Source organism: Telopea speciosissima, chromosome 7 (assembly GCF_018873765.1).
Source record: "Telopea speciosissima isolate NSW1024214 ecotype Mountain lineage chromosome 7, Tspe_v1, whole genome shotgun sequence".
NCBI lineage: Eukaryota > Viridiplantae > Streptophyta > Magnoliopsida > Proteales > Proteaceae > Telopea > Telopea speciosissima.
This window is the reverse complement of record NC_057922.1, coordinates 32,502,192-32,520,118: the sequence shown is the minus strand read 5'-3', so window position 1 is coordinate 32,520,118 and position 17,927 is coordinate 32,502,192. Positions and strand designations below refer to the sequence as shown.

At 37.3% G+C, this 17,927-nt stretch overlaps 2 protein-coding genes across 2 annotated transcripts; one reads left to right on the top strand and one right to left on the bottom strand.

Annotated features, from left to right (window-relative positions):
* The first annotated feature begins 8,958 nt into the window (after nucleotides 1–8,958).
* LOC122669896 (probably inactive leucine-rich repeat receptor-like protein kinase At3g28040) lies at nucleotides 8,959–12,296 on the top strand. The gene is made up of 2 exons (XM_043866786.1): nucleotides 8,959–10,599; nucleotides 10,689–12,296. Exons 1-2 carry the CDS (start codon nucleotides 9,050–9,052, stop codon nucleotides 12,163–12,165), a joined length of 3,027 nt encoding a protein of 1,008 aa, XP_043722721.1. The 5' UTR covers nucleotides 8,959–9,049; the 3' UTR covers nucleotides 12,166–12,296.
* A 2,742-nt stretch (nucleotides 12,297–15,038) lies between these two features.
* On the bottom strand, nucleotides 15,039–17,629 carry LOC122669897 (tyrosine-protein phosphatase DSP3-like). The gene is made up of 5 exons (XM_043866787.1): nucleotides 17,393–17,629; nucleotides 17,176–17,269; nucleotides 16,197–16,254; nucleotides 16,056–16,099; nucleotides 15,039–15,448 (listed from the first exon to the last, which is right to left on the bottom strand). Exons 1-5 carry the CDS (start codon nucleotides 17,593–17,595, stop codon nucleotides 15,191–15,193), a joined length of 657 nt encoding a protein of 218 aa, XP_043722722.1. The 5' UTR covers nucleotides 17,596–17,629; the 3' UTR covers nucleotides 15,039–15,190.
* Between the last annotated feature and the right edge of the window lie 298 nt (nucleotides 17,630–17,927).

The following is a 17,927-nucleotide window of genomic DNA, read 5'->3' as shown; positions in this document are numbered from 1 at the left end:
CATGGCATAATAGATGGGCGAAGCTTTGTTAGGGTACGATGTCTTGTATTCCGTCAGATGATTTATGGGTTGATTTTGAAGTGCTGTTAAGAGGTCATAGGCCTCGAGAATTCTAGCACGAGCTTGACGATCAATGTTGAAATAAAGTATGCAAACAATCCAGAAAATCATAAAGAAAACATCATATCAAAACGTAAAGAAGAAAAGAGAGATAAAATGGAAGAGATTACCAAATAGCAGGGAGATTGGGCATCTGTTTGTACTGTTTGCATCACCATCACAACTGTTATCTTTGATCTTCACAATCCGAATTCTAGCACGAGCTTGAACGCATGTCAGAGTTCTCTCTCCAGAATCAATCAGAATCTTGTTTTAAAAAAAAATACTAATGTATTCAAAATTCTCATGTGATTTTGTTCAATACACACGTAACAATATTCACAGTTGTGTCTCAAAATCTCTATTCCTGAGCTGTGCAACAATTATATACAAAATACCCAATTATGTCCCTAGTTGTGAAGTACTTTTTAGGTTAAAATCTAACGACAACATTCATCCATTATTATCATGCAAATTAGATCAATATTAAACCATTTATCTCGATTAGATGAACACACTTCTAACAATCACTAGATTATTCTAAACAAGTTTGTTTTATGGGAAAGGGCTGTGCATGCCGAATGCTAACAGGTGCTGTGTGTCTCTCTTTCTTCCCTTTTTGAAATGATCCTTGCCCTTCATGTATGATGCCCTTGTCCTGTGCCCCATTGGTGCCACCTACTAGCGTGCGGCACGTGGACGACATGTTGATCCCTTTCCCTTATTTTATTTTGATTTTAATCAGCCCTTTTGCGATGCCATTTTCTTAACTAAAATTCTGTCAAGCAGGATATATACTTGTTCCAAAACGACTTGAATGAAGCCCAATTTTGAATTCCTTCGAATTTATTCAATAGTCCATGAATTTTGGGCCTCAATAGTTTTGGGCCATGAGGTCTGGGCCTGCATCATTAAGGTTTGAAGGTGAAGGAAAGGACTACCCTGAGGAGGAAGGGCTCACCTCAACTTAGAATTGAAAAAGAAAAATTGCGATTAAGTACAGAGTACTGTTGAAGACTGAAGTCAGATTATATGTATTGGCTTATATGAGCAACAATATGAACCCTTAAATAGAGCAAAGTTGGAAGTTCTTAAAACTCACTAAATTATACGGATTACAATCGGTACATCAGATAAAACTGATCCCCTCACTTCAGTATTTACAACCGCAACTAAAAATCCTCGACATCCCTGTCTCAGTAATTTTCGGGCTTGCATCACCGAAATTATCATTGAAGGAGGAGTTCCTATCACCATCCCAGAAAATTCAAACTCTGGTTCCTTTACAGGTCTCACAGTACCACACTTCCACAGCTATAGAAACAGTTAACGAAATAGGGAGGGGCTTAAGCGAAAAAAAAATTGATCTAACCCATCTTAGTCCACCATTTCAGAGAGTTCTGGTTAATTCAGGGCTTGCACTGCGAAAACAGATCAAGGTGAACTGATCATGTCTAATTTGATCCTGAAATTGGACTGGTACAGTCCATTGCCAATTTGCAACAGGGTTTTAGTAATCGGTATTGGTATCACCAGATCGGTATCGGTCTGGAACGGATAGATTTACATTTACCCCTTATTCTTCAAAAAATCGGATTTTTTTTCTTTTACATTTTCCCCTTGTTCCATACCGTTGTATTGATACAAATCGGAATCGGTATCGGTATCAGACGATTCGATACCAATTCCTCAAACCATCATATGCAATGGCTTAATCAGAATTTTCCTTCACCCATAGTAGGTGGAAGAATCCCTTCTCCACGTGTGAAGTGATCCCATGATTGGACTCTTGGATCAGAATTACACTTTCATCCCTATCGACAAAATCAAAAACTACCCTTAACCTTTGACAATCTCTGACCATATCGATGAACATGGTGAGGAAGAACTTAGTCATTTTCTAATGGATCGAGTTTTTTATAGTAAATAAGATCCCATTCACTGTGAGGCGGGAGAAGGCGAGAGGAGGTATCTAAAGGACATTTTAATAATATACTAAAAACCTAAAAATGGGTTTTTAAACCCTAAGATGATGGGTCAACCGTACTCTATAGGTGGAGGAAGGGAAATTTAATCGTTGCCAAATTAATATGTAAATTGAAATCAGTGTGGTCCAGTTCCAGTTCCAAAACAAAAGGTTTGAAAACAAAAGGACAATGTAGGTGCCCACCAAAACACCAAAACACCAAAACAAAGGAGAATGAGGTAATGAAAGTGAAGTGAAGACACAGGAAATCCGTTTCAGGATAGGTGGCCTTTTGATGATATGTTTTTTGGAAGACGACACAAGGAGGAGAGCCAATGCACAGGAAGTCCGTGAAGCTGGGTTTTGGATCATGTGACCTTTTCTTCACTATTATTGTGTCCGTGACACCTAAGCCATGTTTTGCTCAATCAGAATGAAAAGGATCTCTCTCTCTCTCTCTCTCTCTCTCTCTCTCTCTCTCTCTCTCTCATTATTGGACTTTTTTTTGGCTTTAATTCACATGCCTAACAGAACTAAGGACATTAGAAGAATTGAGAAAAGAATAGAGGGAAAGCTGGAGGTGGGGTCACAAAAAGTTTACATAATAAATAATTTCTCTTTTATTTTTTTCTTCACTATGTGTTCATGGAAGTGAGAATTTAACACAAAAAATATAAGTTTCTTTTACTGTAGGGGGGTGGGGTTGGGATTCTTCCACACATGAAAGTGGGTCTTCTGAGATTTTCATGAAGTTTGGTAGAGTTGGTACCAAAAACAAGTTCAAAATCTATCTCTAGATGTTGTTGGAATGTTCCAGCTTTTCAATTCTCCTTAATTGTACTCACAGAAAAAGAAAGTAGAAAACGTACACATTTCAAAAAGCAATTAGGGTTCAGAACTGATTTGGAGTCTTTCATTCCCACCTTTTAACTGACTGACTTTGGTGAGATTTTCTGTTGGGAAAAAAAGGTAAAAAAATCTTTCCACTTGTGTGAGTCAAAGATACAATAGTTCTCTCCAAATTTTGTATCCTCAGGATATCTTGTGCTATTCAAAATTTTGTACTGTTTCACCGATACAATATGGGCTAGGTATTGGCATCGATCACATTCAAAATCGTACAATACTTATTGTTTCGTTTATATTTTGTGCATCTATGGTGTGCCAATGATTGATATCTATCGACTTACACTGAACACTTGACGCATAATATATGAATGTGAATAGGGGTTATACTTCATAAGGATCCTACTACGTACCGGCCATCTAAGGAGAACATCTAAGTGAGAAAGTTGATGAATTGTGATTGGTTGAAATCCAGGGTTTGATAGTTGTTTTGTAAAAGTATTTTGTTTTATTAGTATATTAAATAAATATTATTTAAAAAAATGAGATAAGAACAATAACACTTGAAAAAATACAAGATTAACTTTCTAATAATTAAGCTTCAAAAGATGATAAGCTACTACTTCCAACTCTAAAAAAGTCCCAAATAAATAGAGGTTGGAGAACCAACCATGCACGATCACCGACACAAGCAAGCATCAGTAACAAAAAATAGTTTGAATTAAGAATGGCCAAAATTTAATTAATAGAAGTTCCTGTAGAAAGAAAATCTAGACTTCTTCTCCATCTCCAAAAGACGTGCAAAACTTCCTTTTACTTCATCTCCGACAAGCTGCTTGTCTCTTTCCTTTCTATCCAAAAACCATTTTCTTCTTCTTTTGTTTAAAAATTTTTACTTTGTGACTTTTCATGCATGATATTACTACAACAAAACCCACTAAACAAAAGTGGATATCAAGTCATGGGACACATTACTTCCTTCACATGTAGGACTCAACCCCACATGGCTCCCTCAACTCCCACTAATTTTCCATTGCTTTCTCCTATTGCTTATTGCAAGGATACCGACAATGCAGATATTGATTATTAAGGAAACTACAAAAGACCCAAACAGATTTAGCCCCTTTGCTCACCAAAGGATTCTATCAAAATTGATTATGCCCTCCCCCTCCACTCCTCTCTCTCTCTCTCTCTCTCTCTGTCTCTGTCAATCAGCTTAGATTTGAATTTTGATTGGACTAAAAGATGAGATTAAGAAGGCTCTCTGAGGCTTGGAGGCATGTCCACATGATTGAACTCCCTTAAGCTGTTAAGGGCAATGTAGGGAGATGGAGATGCATGAATATGCCATATTCCATCCCATATGGGGTTAGAAGTTAGGAATTTGAAACATATAATATCCAATTTTGGACCCCATTAATAGGCTATCAAAACGTCTAGTCCCTCTCGGATCAAAGACTTAAATGTAAATTGGATTGGATTTTATTGAATTTGATTACCCATTTTTGTTCTTCCTCATGAAAATTGGAATCAGATCGGTCGAATTGCAATTGGTTGAGGTCGATCTCGCTTTCCATCGATCCAAAATGATGCTAGATGGATCGAGTATGATCCAAATCGATCAATCCAGCTGTTCTTTTGCTATAAATCCAGTGAAATTTGATGTGGTTATCAGTTTTGAGACAAGTTACCTATCTAATTAAATTGGCCAAAAAAATCACAATTAGGGTGATGAAGAAAACCTCTTAGTTAATTTTTTTTAAGGAAAATGCATAATGGAAAATCTATATTTTTATTGTATTTTTATTTGGATATCCTCCTCCATGATGGGGGTGGCGTTTCAATTGGATCCCAATCTATTGTGGGATGAATGAATAATGAATTACATTTTAAGGTTTTTTTTTTTTTTTTTTAAATTTCATATTTTGCAACCTAAAAGAAATACAAAAGACCATATAAAACTATTTTAAAATGAATCAATCGACCCAGTTTATGAATCTATTCAAACTATCAATGGATTCTTAAGATTTTTGGTGGAATAGGGATTATAATTCTTTCTACTTCTCGAGGTATAATGACAGATTAGAAGGCTCAATTAGAAGGAATTAGCGGAGAAATTTTGTGTTATATATGATGATTCTTCTCGTAGTTGTTATTTGTTATTGAGTAAAATTATTCAATATGGACCAATTACGGGTCTTGATCAGCTCATCTTGGCCATTGGATAGTTAGGATCAACAACGTGTGGAATTTAATACCAAATATATTTACCTTTTACCCAAAAATTTTGGGCCCTTTTATTTTCTTATCTTTGTCGTACTTTTCTCCCCCATGTGATGAATTCTTGCGTGGACTGAGGCTTAGCAAATGAAAGTAAGAAAAGTTGGACCACAAAGCTAAGCCAATAAAACTTGACAATTGACACTATATAAAATTTACATAATGGAACATTAATTTTTAAGATAAATTATTTTTTTAGTTTTTACATGAATTTTATCCTTCAATGTGGTTTTTACTTTTTAAGGTCTCATTTGGTAACAATCTTTCTCCCATTCCACATTCTAGGTCAAATGAAAATTTTTAATTCCATGATTTTTGGAGTAGGATTGACGTTTGGTAACAATGTTTTTGGTATTAATTCCAAGAAAAAGGAAACAAAATCAATGTTTGGTTCCGTTATCCTTCTCCATTCATTCCTAAAACAAACAAAATGAATGGATTAAACGAAATTTTTTGACATCGTTTTGGATACTCCCAAAGCAAACAAAGAGGACTTTTAAGTGTCACACTGTATGAGCCATGACGCGTCATCGTATTCCCTAAAATAGACTGTCCATCTTCAATGAGAGCTTTTCCCAAAAGTCCGTTAACCTTTTGGGATTGACGTGTGATTTATGTAATTATCCCTCCCCCCCCCCCACCCCGCAAAAAAAATGAGAATGTTAGTAGCTAAAAGCAAATCTACTTGCATCTTGCAAGCCCAAAATTATCAACGTCGACCATTGTAAGCATATGACTAGCCTTCTCCGCTTCCTTAGCCACTTTTTTGTTGATTTATTGCATTCGATGTGTGTCTATCAAATCCAATTTAATTAAATTAAATTAATTAATTACATTTTCTTTATGTGCTTGTTATAATTGTTATATTTTGTGCAAGAGCCTAAATAGTATTGCTACGGTTTGTTTACAACTATAGACAGACTTGGACATTCTATTCTAAGGTTGTCGTATTATATATTTCTCAATGAAGATTCAATATAAATATAAATACGAGCACTTTGATGTGTTGAACATAGATCCATTTAAAATTCCTGATGATTCACTTCCAGTATGTTTGGCAACAGGAATTTCTGATAGTTACTTTTTCTTGTACCTGGGAGGCACTTACTGTTATATTTATATTTTGTGTGTTTGTGGTGAGTCAATGGTTGATGATGTCTACCAATATGATAGACTATACACCTACCACTCGGTGTACACAGTATGGATGGTGATGGGGTGACGCTCAATAAGGTTTCCATTGCCCGTTAAGGGAGAACATCCAAGTTGGTGAATTGTCAGACTGTAACTGTTTGAAATCCTAAACCTAGGTAGTTATTTTGTAAAGAGTTCGTTAAAGCTTTTTATATTATTATATTAAATTAAATATATTTAAAAAGTGTTTTCAAATTGTTTTTGATCCAATTACTGGTCATGATACTCCTATGATTGGTTGCATGGATTTATTTTTATAGCGGTAATTTTTATACAATGGTTATAAGTCCATTGTGGATGATGGTAGTGTGGTGGAGAAAGTGTAATGAAAATATCCACCACAGGGGTTTTTAGGTTACGCCTAGGTGTCATTTTGTAAAGAGTTTGCAAAAGTATTTTTATATTATTATATTAAATTAAATATATTTGAAAAATATTTTCAAAATTTTTTGATCCAGCCATTAGTCATGATACTCCTATGATTGATTGCAATGGATTTATTTTCATAGCGGTGATTTTTATATAATGGTTGTAAGTCCATTGTGGATGTTGGTAGTGCGATAGAGAAAGTATAATGAAAATATTTATCATCGGGGTTTTTAGGTCACGCCTTTTGTAGTGTCGGTTTTTTTGTGCAATATTTAAGGACAATTTAAGGCTATACTTTGAGATCACACCACTTGATACGATCTTGTCTGTTAGATTGTAATATCTTTAAGCTTCTTCTATTTAAGAAAAACTTGTTTCAAACCCTAATTGTACTAATCATTATTTTACATATTATTCTCTTAGAGAAAAGAGAGAGAGAGACCTTGAGAGACAAAAGAGGGCCTTCTTCTTCCTTAAGAAAGAGTTTTTGTCATTGGAGGGGTGCAATCAAATGAACTTTGTGACCTCGTGCTGCATTCCTTTGGAGGAACATGCTACTTATGTGTTCTAGTAACCTACGACTCCAGTATTGATTTGTTATCACATGCGTTTATCGAGAATCTGTTACCATTAATTTTTTTTTTAATGTGTTTGGTATCATATCGCTTCCACCGTTGCTAACATTCCTAACCCCGTCCTTGTTGCTTGCAAAGAAGTGAAGAAGAGAAGTAGCTTGGATCTCTGGAAACAAGGGGGTAAGGCGGTCTTTACCACTTTGCTGTGTGTAGGGCGCACGATAGTACCTAGCAGGCAGAAGTAGAGGATCCAGATTCCTAACTAACAACTTTCCGAAGAATCCTTGTCCATTGAGTTAGCTAAATTGAATTTAATTTAATGCAATTAAATATCAACTCTTCCCCTCCCCCCCCCCCCCCCAAAAAAAAAAAAAAAACCCGACGCCCCTTTTGTGTTGTTAGTAAATCAATTTCTATTGATCAAACATGTGTATGTTTCTTTCTTTCAGTCATATTAATTTAATTTCAAAGTAAGTTATAGAAATCTACCAAAAAAACAAAAGAGGTAAGTTGTAGAAACACGTGAACCTAAAAAATGGAAATCGCATATAAACAATTACACAATTGAATATATCGATTTACATGATTAGGTAAGATTGCCTACGTCCATGGTGTGATGAGATCTGTTTCATGAGAATAGGATTATGGCCGCTTGTCCTCATACCTCTCTTAGATTTCATACAAAGAAAGTCGGCGGCAGTACAAGGATTAATGGACTTACATCATGATATCTCTTTCTTCCTCATTTTGATTTTGGTTTTCGAGAGAAATCTAACTATAAATATAGAACAAAAACCCTATATAGGAAATTTACCAAAATACCCATATAATCCTAAGAAAATATCTCAACGACTAGCATCCATCAAACCCTTGCATGGACTCACTAGTTCGTCCAGGCCCCGTCAATAATGTAGATTAACACGCAATGTGGGCCCATTCCTCCAGGCCACAAGGCCTCAGAGCCTTTGGCCCCTATAGCTTCTTAACCGCCCTTCAAAATCAGTCCACTTAAATAAATGATGAAATACAAGATATCGTACCCCCAACATAAGTACGTAGTATTGCTGGATTATGAAAATTAGATTCAATTTAGAATAAATCTGTAAGATTAATCATTTAATATTCAATTAAAGAGATCTCTCTCCCTCTCCCCTTTACATGTTCATAACTTGTTTTCATTAATTTTTATTGATCAAAGTGACATGCCCTTCCTTTTTCAAAAACTAGGGAATGATTTGAGTTACGTTTGAAAACCAGAGGATGATGTGTAATTTACCCTAAAAATTAATAGTTTTTCATCTTTCAAAGAAAAACCAATTCACCTCCTGTGGCCAATTTAACTCTTGGATTTAGCACCAATGAACGGTCCAGATCACTAACCAAATAGGCTACCTGTAATGTTATTGGCTTGTGGGGCCCACTCATTAATGTCATTTGTTTTGTCTCCAAATGGAACCATCCATACAATGAGGCTGGCCAATGCGACACTCTCTCTCACCAATTTTTTGTTTGGAAGGTGAAACTCTGTCACTATTACTTCCACCACTAACACTTGTGGTTTTGTAATCTCACTGGTCTCTCACCCTCTACCTCTTCCTGTTCACATTTACCCCCTGCTAACGTGAAAATCAGTCTTGTTGACTGCTGCTCGTCCTGCTTCAGCCATGGCGGATTAACTCTTATATTGTAGAGAGAGAGAGAGAGTGAAGAAAAGAAGAAGATGAAGGTGACCCATCTCCTCAAACTGTTATGGCTCTCATGGGTATCCATTGCTTCTCTCCGACGTTGCTTCTGCATCAGCGACTCCACTCTGCAACTCAACGACGATGTATTGGGTCTAATCGTCTTCAAATCAGACCTTTACGACCCATCTTCGGCTTTCAACTCCTGGAGCGAGGATGACAACAGCCCATGTTCTTGGCAGCATGTACAATGCAATCCTGTCACCGGTCGTGTCACCCAAGTGTCACTTGATAACTTGGGCTTATCTGGAAAGATTGGAAGAGGACTTGAGAAGTTGCAGAGCTTGCAAGTATTGTCTCTGTCGCATAACAACTTCACAGGCAATATCAGTCCTGAGCTTTCAAGTGTTTCCAGTCTCAATAGGTTGAATCTCAGCCACAACAGTCTTTCTGGTATCATTCCCATTGAACTAGCTTCTATGGTTGGTTTGAAATTTCTGGACTTTTCAGAGAATTCTCTATCTGGGCCAATCCCTGACAAGCTGTTTGATAATCTCTCATCTCTTCGATTTGTTTCCTTTGCTGGTAATTTCTTGGAAGGGCCCATTCCAAGTTCTCTGTTCCAATGTTCCTCTTTGGCTTTTCTAAATCTGTCAAACAATCATCTTTCGGGGAACCCAAGTTTTGTTAATGGGATTTGGTCATTGACAAGGCTTAGAATCTTGGATCTTTCTCACAATTCCTTCTCTGGTTCTGTTCCTGATGGGGTCTCAGCTCTACATAACTTGAAAGAGCTTTACTTACAGGGGAATCGCTTCTCTGACTCCTTACCCTCCAATATTGGATTTTGCCCCCATTTGTCTCGATTAGATTTCAGTGATAACTTGTTCACAGGCGCTCTACCCAATTCCTTGCAGAGCCTTAATTTCCTGAGCTTTCTCAAATTATCAAATAACATGATGACAGGAAATTTTCCTTATTGGATTGGTGATATGAGCCATTTGGAGTTCTTGGACTTCGCAGGCAATAGCTTTTCTGGATACCTTCCGGAATCAATTGGTGATTTGAAACAGTTGAATTATTTGATTCTATCAGATAATCAACTCACAGGAGAGGTCCCTGTATCACTAGCTTACTGTTCTAAGCTTTCTGTGCTTCGTTTGAGGGGTAATGGCTTCAATGGTAGCATACCACAAGGTCTGTTCGATCTGGGTTTGAAAGAAATCGACCTTTCGAAGAATGGGTTTGATGGTTCAATCCCACCTGGTTCAAGTCCACTTTTTGATTCTCTCCAGATATTGGATCTGTCAAACAATAAGCTGAGAGGAGATATTCCAGCTGAGATGGGTCTCTTCTCCAACTTGAAATACTTGAATTTATCTTGGAATTATGTACAATCAAGTTTGCCTCCTAAACTTGAGCTTTTCCAAAATCTAAAAGTGCTTGATCTACGGAACAACGCTATACATGGGTCGATCCCAGAGGATTTATGCAGCTCCAATGGTCTTTCAATCCTGCAACTAGATGGAAATTCATTGAGTGGCCCAATACCAGAAGAGATTGGGAACTGTTCATCTCTTACATTGCTGTAAGTTTTACTGTCATGACCAATACTTATACTCTGTTTTGTTCTGCCTCTATTGGAGAAATACCAACCAGTGCTTATCTTCCTTGCAGGAGCTTGTCGCATAACCACTTGAATGGTTCCATCCCAAAAGCAATTTCAAAGTTGAATAAGCTCGCAATTCTCAAATTGGAATTCAACGAGTTAAGTGGCGAAATACCACTGGAGCTTGGTAGGTTGGACAATCTTCTTGCAGTAAATATTTCCTATAACAGGCTTGAAGGAAGGCTTCCTATGGGAGCAATATTTCAGAACTTAGACCAAAGTGCTTTACAGGGGAATTTGGGCATCTGTTCACCCTTGTTGAAAGGACCCTGTAAGATGAATGCCTCAAAGCCATTAGTCTTTAATCCATTTGCCTATAACATTCCAATGAACAGTAACAACACTCTTCCTGAATCCTCTAATTCTTCAAGAATCCGGGACAGAAAATTCCTCCGTTTTCCTACAATTATTGCAATTGTTGCTGCTATTTCGATCGTAATTGGAGTTTTAGTGGTAAGCCTACTCAATGCTTCCGCACGCAAAAATCTGTCATTTGTCGATACTGCCTTGGAGAGTATGTGCTCAAGCTCTCAAAGATCTGGGAGTTCTGCCACAGTGAGGTTTACTCTGTTTGGTTTAAAATCATCAGAAGAATGGGTGAACAATCCAGAATCCCTACTTAACAAGGCTTGTGAGATTGGAAATGGAGTCTTTGGAACAGTCTACAAGGCTTCCCTAGGTGAAGGTAGAATTGTAGCCATTAAGAAGCTCACAACATCTAACATACTCCAATGCCCAGATGATTTCGACAGAGAAGTTCGAATCTTAGGAAATGCAAGGCACCCAAATCTTGTTACACTGAAAGGATATTACTGGTCTCCTCAGTATCAGCTTCTGATGTCTGATTATGCTCCCAATGGTAGCTTACACTCCATACTTCATGAAAGGTCTGCATCATCCACCCCTCCTCTTTCATGGGCTAACCGATTCAAGATTATACTCGGAACAGCGAAAGGACTTGCTTACTTACACCAATCTTTCCACCCACCAATCATCCACTACAATCTAAAACCAAGCAATATCATGCTTGATGAGAACTACAACCCAAAGATTTCAGATTTTGGGTTGGCAAGGCTTCTCACCAAGCTTGACAAACATGTGATAAGTAGCAGGTTTCAGAGTGCATTGGGTTATGTTGCACCAGAATTAGCATGCCAGAGTCTAAGGGTTAATGAGAAATGTGACATCTATGGCTATGGAGTGATGATCTTAGAGCTTGTGACAGGAAGAAGGCCAGTGGAATATGGAGAAGATGATGTGGTGATACTGAGTGATCATGTGAGGGTACTGCTTGAGCAAGGGAATGCACTTGATTGTGTTGATCCAAGCATGACTGATTACCCAGAGGAGGAAGTCTTGCCAGTTCTAAAGCTGGGTTTGGTATGTACCTCTCAAATACCTTCAAGTAGGCCATCCATGGCAGAAGTGGTGCAGATACTACGTGTTATCAAGACACCAGTTCCACAGAGGATGGAAATGTTCTAAGGTTTTAACTTGTAACATGTTTCTTATTATTTGATGATAATAAAATCTACCCTTAGTTGTCAAGTTTTTCTCTTGTATGCAATTGCAAGCAATGTTCTTCATATTTTGTATCAAATCTTTTCAAAGGTTTTGGGAAATTGCTTCTAAGAATGACATTGATTCCAATTTATATCTATAATATAATTAGCTTGGATAGGTTACAGCCCAATCAACAAATAAGTTTGGCACTTGTTTCTTTCTTTTTACAACCTCTTCCCTCTCCTTCCCCTGATAGGTAGGTGTAGTGGTTCTTGTTTCCTTTTTTGGAACTAAGGCCATTTATGTTTGGCAAGAAATGAATAGAAAATAATATGAAAAAAGTTGGAATAGTCAGCTTTTCTAGTTGTTTTTTGATGAAGGAAATAAAAAACTAAAAAAAATAAAAAAGGGAATTAGGCTGAAATTCTGCCACCATGGAAACTTTTGCCCAAAGAATTTCATTCTTTCAAAATTGAAATCTTCTGGTAAATGGTTAAATTTGTTTTTTTCTTTTTTTCTTTTTTTCATTATTATAAAATTTTGCAAGGAAATTAAATTTTTTTTAACTATTCATTTTCTTTCTTTTCTATTCATTTATTGCCAAACAAGCATAGACGAAATAAATCATATCCATGGTCATCAATCCTCTGTTAATGGGTCCCATCTATTGGTGATAATAAGATTAAGTGGTATACATTGCGGAACATGAAAAGTGGACTTGTGTTTGAAAGGAATAGAAAAATCAGGGCCTGGCCCAGGCTATTCAACCCGCAGGCTGGGTCGGGTTGAGATTTTTAGGCCCAAACTCGTGCCGAATCGGGCTTAGGCTTTAGGCTGAGATCCAGGCAGACCCCAAGCCTGACCCAATCCTATATATACAAATAGGATAAAAGTTCCCTGCATGGGACACAGGGGCCACGCCCGAACACAATGGGGGGCAGAAATGACCGCCCACCCCATGAATGGCACAATTCCACCCTCAATGTGCCAGTGCACGTTCTCATTGGCTGCCGCACGCATGTTGCCTTGCCCTTGCACTCCCATGCAGAGAACGGTTCCCATACAAATATATATAAAATTATGAATATCATATATAAGGTTCCAAAATTGCCCTCCATTTTTTTTCCAAAATTTCAACCCTTTCCCATTATGCTTTAACATAATCCCAACGCCATCCCATTAGCTTCAAATATGATCCTCTCCTCCTTCTACACCCCCCCCCCCCCTCTTCTTTATCTTTCTTGTCTCACCTCCATTATTAAAACTAAGCTAAGAAGAAATTTAAAGAGATCTATAACTTGAGGTTGCTCCATTTCGATCTAGCTCTAGCTGGGTTCGAGTCCGGAAATAGTCTCTTCTCATAATGGGGGTAAAGCTACGTACATTATGATCCTACCCAGGCCCTGCAGTGACGGGAGCCTTGTGCATTGGGTATGCCCTTTTATTAAAAAAAGATCTACAACTTGGCAAGGTTCTCGAGTAGAAGGATGGAATGAAAGAGCTCAAAATCTCTAATATTGAGCTCCTTCCAAGTATCTTATCAAATGGACAAAACAGGGGTCAGCTAGTGCCAACCGACCTAACTTCAGGCCTTAAAGCCGGGTTGGGTTGTGTTGGGTTGAGCTGAGCCTGACAGGGCTGGGCCTAGGTTGGGATATCCCAGCCCGTCCTCTGACTGGACCAAGTCTGGACCTAGGGTTGGACTGGGGTTTTGAAAAAATCCAACCTAGACTAGCCAAGTTGCACGTCTATCCAGAAATTTTGCGGCAACCTGAGCTATCCGGTATGCATGCTAACATATATGGGTAACTGACTTTTTTGGGGTTAAGATTTCAAGATGATACAAGCAAACTCTTGCAAAGCCTTAATTACAAAGGTGTTATTGTCCCCTACCTTGTCAAAGGATGGAAAAAAAATTGGCTTATAATGGTACCCTTTTAACTTACTTAATTTGGCAAGCAAGAAACTATTTGATAATGTAAGGTATGAAATGGAATCCAGAGGTAATTTTAAATCAGTTTTACACTTGCAGTGCTGAATCCATGTCTAATCATCCATTCTCACCTAATTTGCAAGACCAACAATCCTCACATATAATGATTCTCTGGTGTTAGACTCAATTATCTGGTTTGATGTGATTATGATGAGTAATCCTAACAATTTAACTATAATTATCACTGATGATAGTTACTATTCCTCTGGTTCATCTGGTTAGTATGATATTTTGTTAATTCTAGGTGGCAATCCATTGCAAGCTGAAGCAAGAATTAAAAGGTTTTCAGCTTGCAATGGATCTACTGCAAGAATGGGATTTCAAGGAAGGAATGGTAGAGTGATTTCTTGAAGCAGAGATGTGATTGGAAATTACTTGCAGTTTTATTGTTCTAATGCTGTGGCATCATGGGGGTGGGATTTCCGCCTTTCATAGGGAGCAGGGCGGTCATTTCGCCCCCGTGTGCGGGGTGGGTACACCCCCCCCCCCCGAGAACTTTCTTCCAAATAATAAGTTTACCATTTGAATAAAAAAACAAAGAACAGGAAACGAAATCCAAATTTCTGCCACAAGGAAACGAAATATACAAATAAATTACAGACAAGATTCCCACCTTCCTCGCCCCTGTTTCTACTTTCTATACTACCTCTGAGTAAAGTACGGTACAATTGGTATTACATATTCCCACCAAGGAGGCATTTTCAGGAAAAAAACAAAGAATGGCTCCTTGTGTAAGGTACTAACTAGTAAGAAACATATGCTTCCCAAAGAAAAAAAAAAGTACTTCACAATTTCTATGCCCATTTACAAATGTATAAAGTCAATTATAACGCTGGTTGGCAAAAATTTTGAACCAACGTTTCATGTAAAGAAAAAATGGAGAAAAAGAAAGAGTGAAGTGGAGTTATAGGCTCTCAAGAGCAAATTAGGAGAAATCCTGAGAAAGTATCTGTTTCTTGCTATGTGAAAGTTATATGCAACTTCTGCAAATGCAGAAAGGCTATCCAATTCAATTCAACTGGAAGTTAACTGTGGTTTCTGTAAGTTGTCCCCTGGGTAAACAAGGCGTCTATTGTGCATCCCATACCCCTGGTAACGGTAGATGATGCTGTAGAGACAATGTCTTAAAGATGAGACATCAAACATCTCGATGAACCTCATATCTGATACCCTGGCTTTGACACCAGCAAACCGCTGGTACTCTTCAAACACCGAAGACAAGCACCAATTCTGGAGTTTCCTCAAGCAACCCACAAGGGAACCTGTCCGATGCTGCAGCAATTTCACATTAAAAGATTCTAATGAGAATACTACATAGAGAATTTGAAATCTAGGTGCACAGTAAAATTTTAGAAATTATGGACAAGAAGTTCACAATGTGAATTGTGAAGCAAGTTAATGGGAGCACTAAATGTAGCAAACAAGTGAGCAACTATTTAAGTGGTTCATAACAAGAATCGTTGTAAGCAGGATATCTTAAACATCAGTCATCATGAACTAAAAGACTGGCCGTGTCATGGAAAATGCAGTTAAAGGTGATCCAGACATTTTCATGGACCATGGTTCTTTGCATACCAAATCTCAGTATGGTAAATGGGCAATGTGATCCCACCATATTCTGCTACTCTCCCCCCTCCCAAAAAAAAGAAAATACCTAACCATCAAATTAGAGGGTGTTTTGAGTGTTTCCGATTTCTGTTCTTGTAACCATGGTAAATATGCACTCTGCCATACTCCATGAGCTTTTTAGGAAAACTCACGCTCAATCCAGGTAAAACTAATTTGCAAGTCAAGTCTGGAGTCACTACCAATTCTTTACACACTAATAATACATGTTTTTATTTCAAGTAATTGTTGGGTTGTCAAGTATGTGCGATACCTTTCCACGTTTGCAATGGATCAGAACTGGATGATTCCGAACATCTGAAAAAGCAAGGAAACAGAAAATAATGTTAAACAAAGAGGAATTTAATTAGCTGAAACAAAGTTGGTGATTCGAAAAGTTAGTGATTATCAGTACCAAGTAGGACCTTCAGTGCTTCCGTGATGGCATCCTTGGGATTAGTCACAAAAGGCTCCTGCAGATCCAAAATAGTCATAAATAGAGATAAATCATCATGCACAAAGAGGAAAAGGAGTGGACAAACAAACCAGTTGCTGACTTATTTTCATTTGTCCATCTAATTTATAGAGAGAATGTCATTGCAATTCAGATCAGTCACTAGTGATGCCAAATGAGAAGTTACTGAATTTTTGAAATTTAGAAATGTACTTCTTAACATCTGCTCATCCTATAATCACCCTAAATACAATCTTTTTCTATTTATTTCCAAGACCCAGATCATTTGACTCCCAATTTTCCATTCAAGTATCTACCAGTAAAGAGTTGAAAATCACCAAATAGATCTAGTTTAATTGTCTGGTCTAGCGCCCCCCGCCCCCCACCCAAAAAAAAAAAAAAAAACAGTTAACAATTTAAAAGCTTTAATAATGGGCTGCAATAAATGAAGAGAAGATGTAAGCATAAGACTTTTTACTAAAATAAATTATCTAGTTTTCATTAGAAATCTGAAGAAAAACCACCTAAATTTGGATTCCCTACTTCTAAAGTAAAAGGGGTCAAATGACCAGATTAATTAATCACAATCTTGTGAGTTTGATTCATGATCGGTTTGATTATCTTTCTCATTTAAATTCCGTATTATAGATAAACCAATACAATTTCTTGATCTCAAAAAATTGGTTTTTCTGGTTCTTTCTTCCATGTACTTTCCTCTGTTCCTTCGAATAAAACGGTTGTAGACTTAAAAAGTTAATTTCTTCCGGAAAAAATCTTTCAGATTAGAAGTTAGATTAAGAGCAAATGAACAATCAATCAATCAAGCAAGCAATTCAATCCTCGCAAAGAAAGAGTAACATCCGAAATAATGTTCCCCAAATACTACAATCCACAAAACAAGAACAAGAAGAAAAAAAAATGCAAGAGGAGAGAAAATTACCTTGTTTCCGTCAATCCCAAATTGGAAAAGCTTGATATTCTGACTTCGAAGAAATTCAGAGTTAACTTCAGGGTATGGTTCAGGACACAAGTATCTGTTCAAAAATTACATTCACCCAAAAAAACCATATCAGTTCCGAACTAGTACCTCAAAATAAAAAAGAAAAAGAAAAAGAAACAAGATTAAGAACAATGGTGAATCCAAATAATAGAATTACATGATTGATCGAAGATTTAGGGATTCGAGGAAACCAAAATTAGATTCATTAGGGCAACCAGATCTATAGATCCCTCTTTCAACCATAGAGAAATTCGAAGGAGGAACCAAGACACCCTCTTCCTCTTCTCTTACTTCCACCACCTTTGTCATTACAATCGCTCCTCTTTCTTCTTCACGTCCTTTCGATGACAATACCACCATTGTTGCTCTATTCTCTCCTTCAACTACTCTGTCTCTTCTTCTTCTTCGAAATTTAAAGCAAAACGAAATTTCGACAATACAAAACACCGATGAGGAGTACGAAAAAAAGAAGGCTAGGGTTTATGAAGAACGACGTTGAGTGTACAAAGAATTCTGATTCTTCCATGAAAGAAGACTTCTTTTGTTTTTTTCCCCTTTTTATTTATTTTGTTTTTTTTAGTTTGAAAGTGGATAAAGTTGAAAAGTCAAAATTAGCAGCAGAGAATTCCAAATCTCTATTAGGGCCTTTATTTTTTTTTTTGTTGAGATAAGACGCTTCTGGTACTTTTGGA

Excerpts from the sequence above, each read along its gene's own strand:
- LOC122669896 (XM_043866786.1), top strand. The coding sequence starts at position 9,050 with ATGAAGGTGACCCATCTCCTCAAACTGTTATGGCTCTCATGGGTATCC. Across the intron at positions 10,600-10,688 it reads TGTTCATCTCTTACATTGCT|GAGCTTGTCGCATAACCACT; the intron begins GTAAGTTTTACT and ends TCTTCCTTGCAG.
- LOC122669897 (XM_043866787.1), bottom strand. The coding sequence starts at position 17,595 with ATGGTGGTATTGTCATCGAAAGGACGTGAAGAAGAAAGAGGAGCGATT. Across the intron at positions 17,270-17,392 it reads CTAAATCTTCGATCAATCAT|ATACTTGTGTCCTGAACCAT; the intron begins GTAATTCTATTA and ends ATTTTTGAACAG. Across the intron at positions 15,449-16,055 it reads TCCATTGCAAACGTGGAAAG|CATCGGACAGGTTCCCTTGT; the intron begins GTATCGCACATA and ends AAATTGCTGCAG.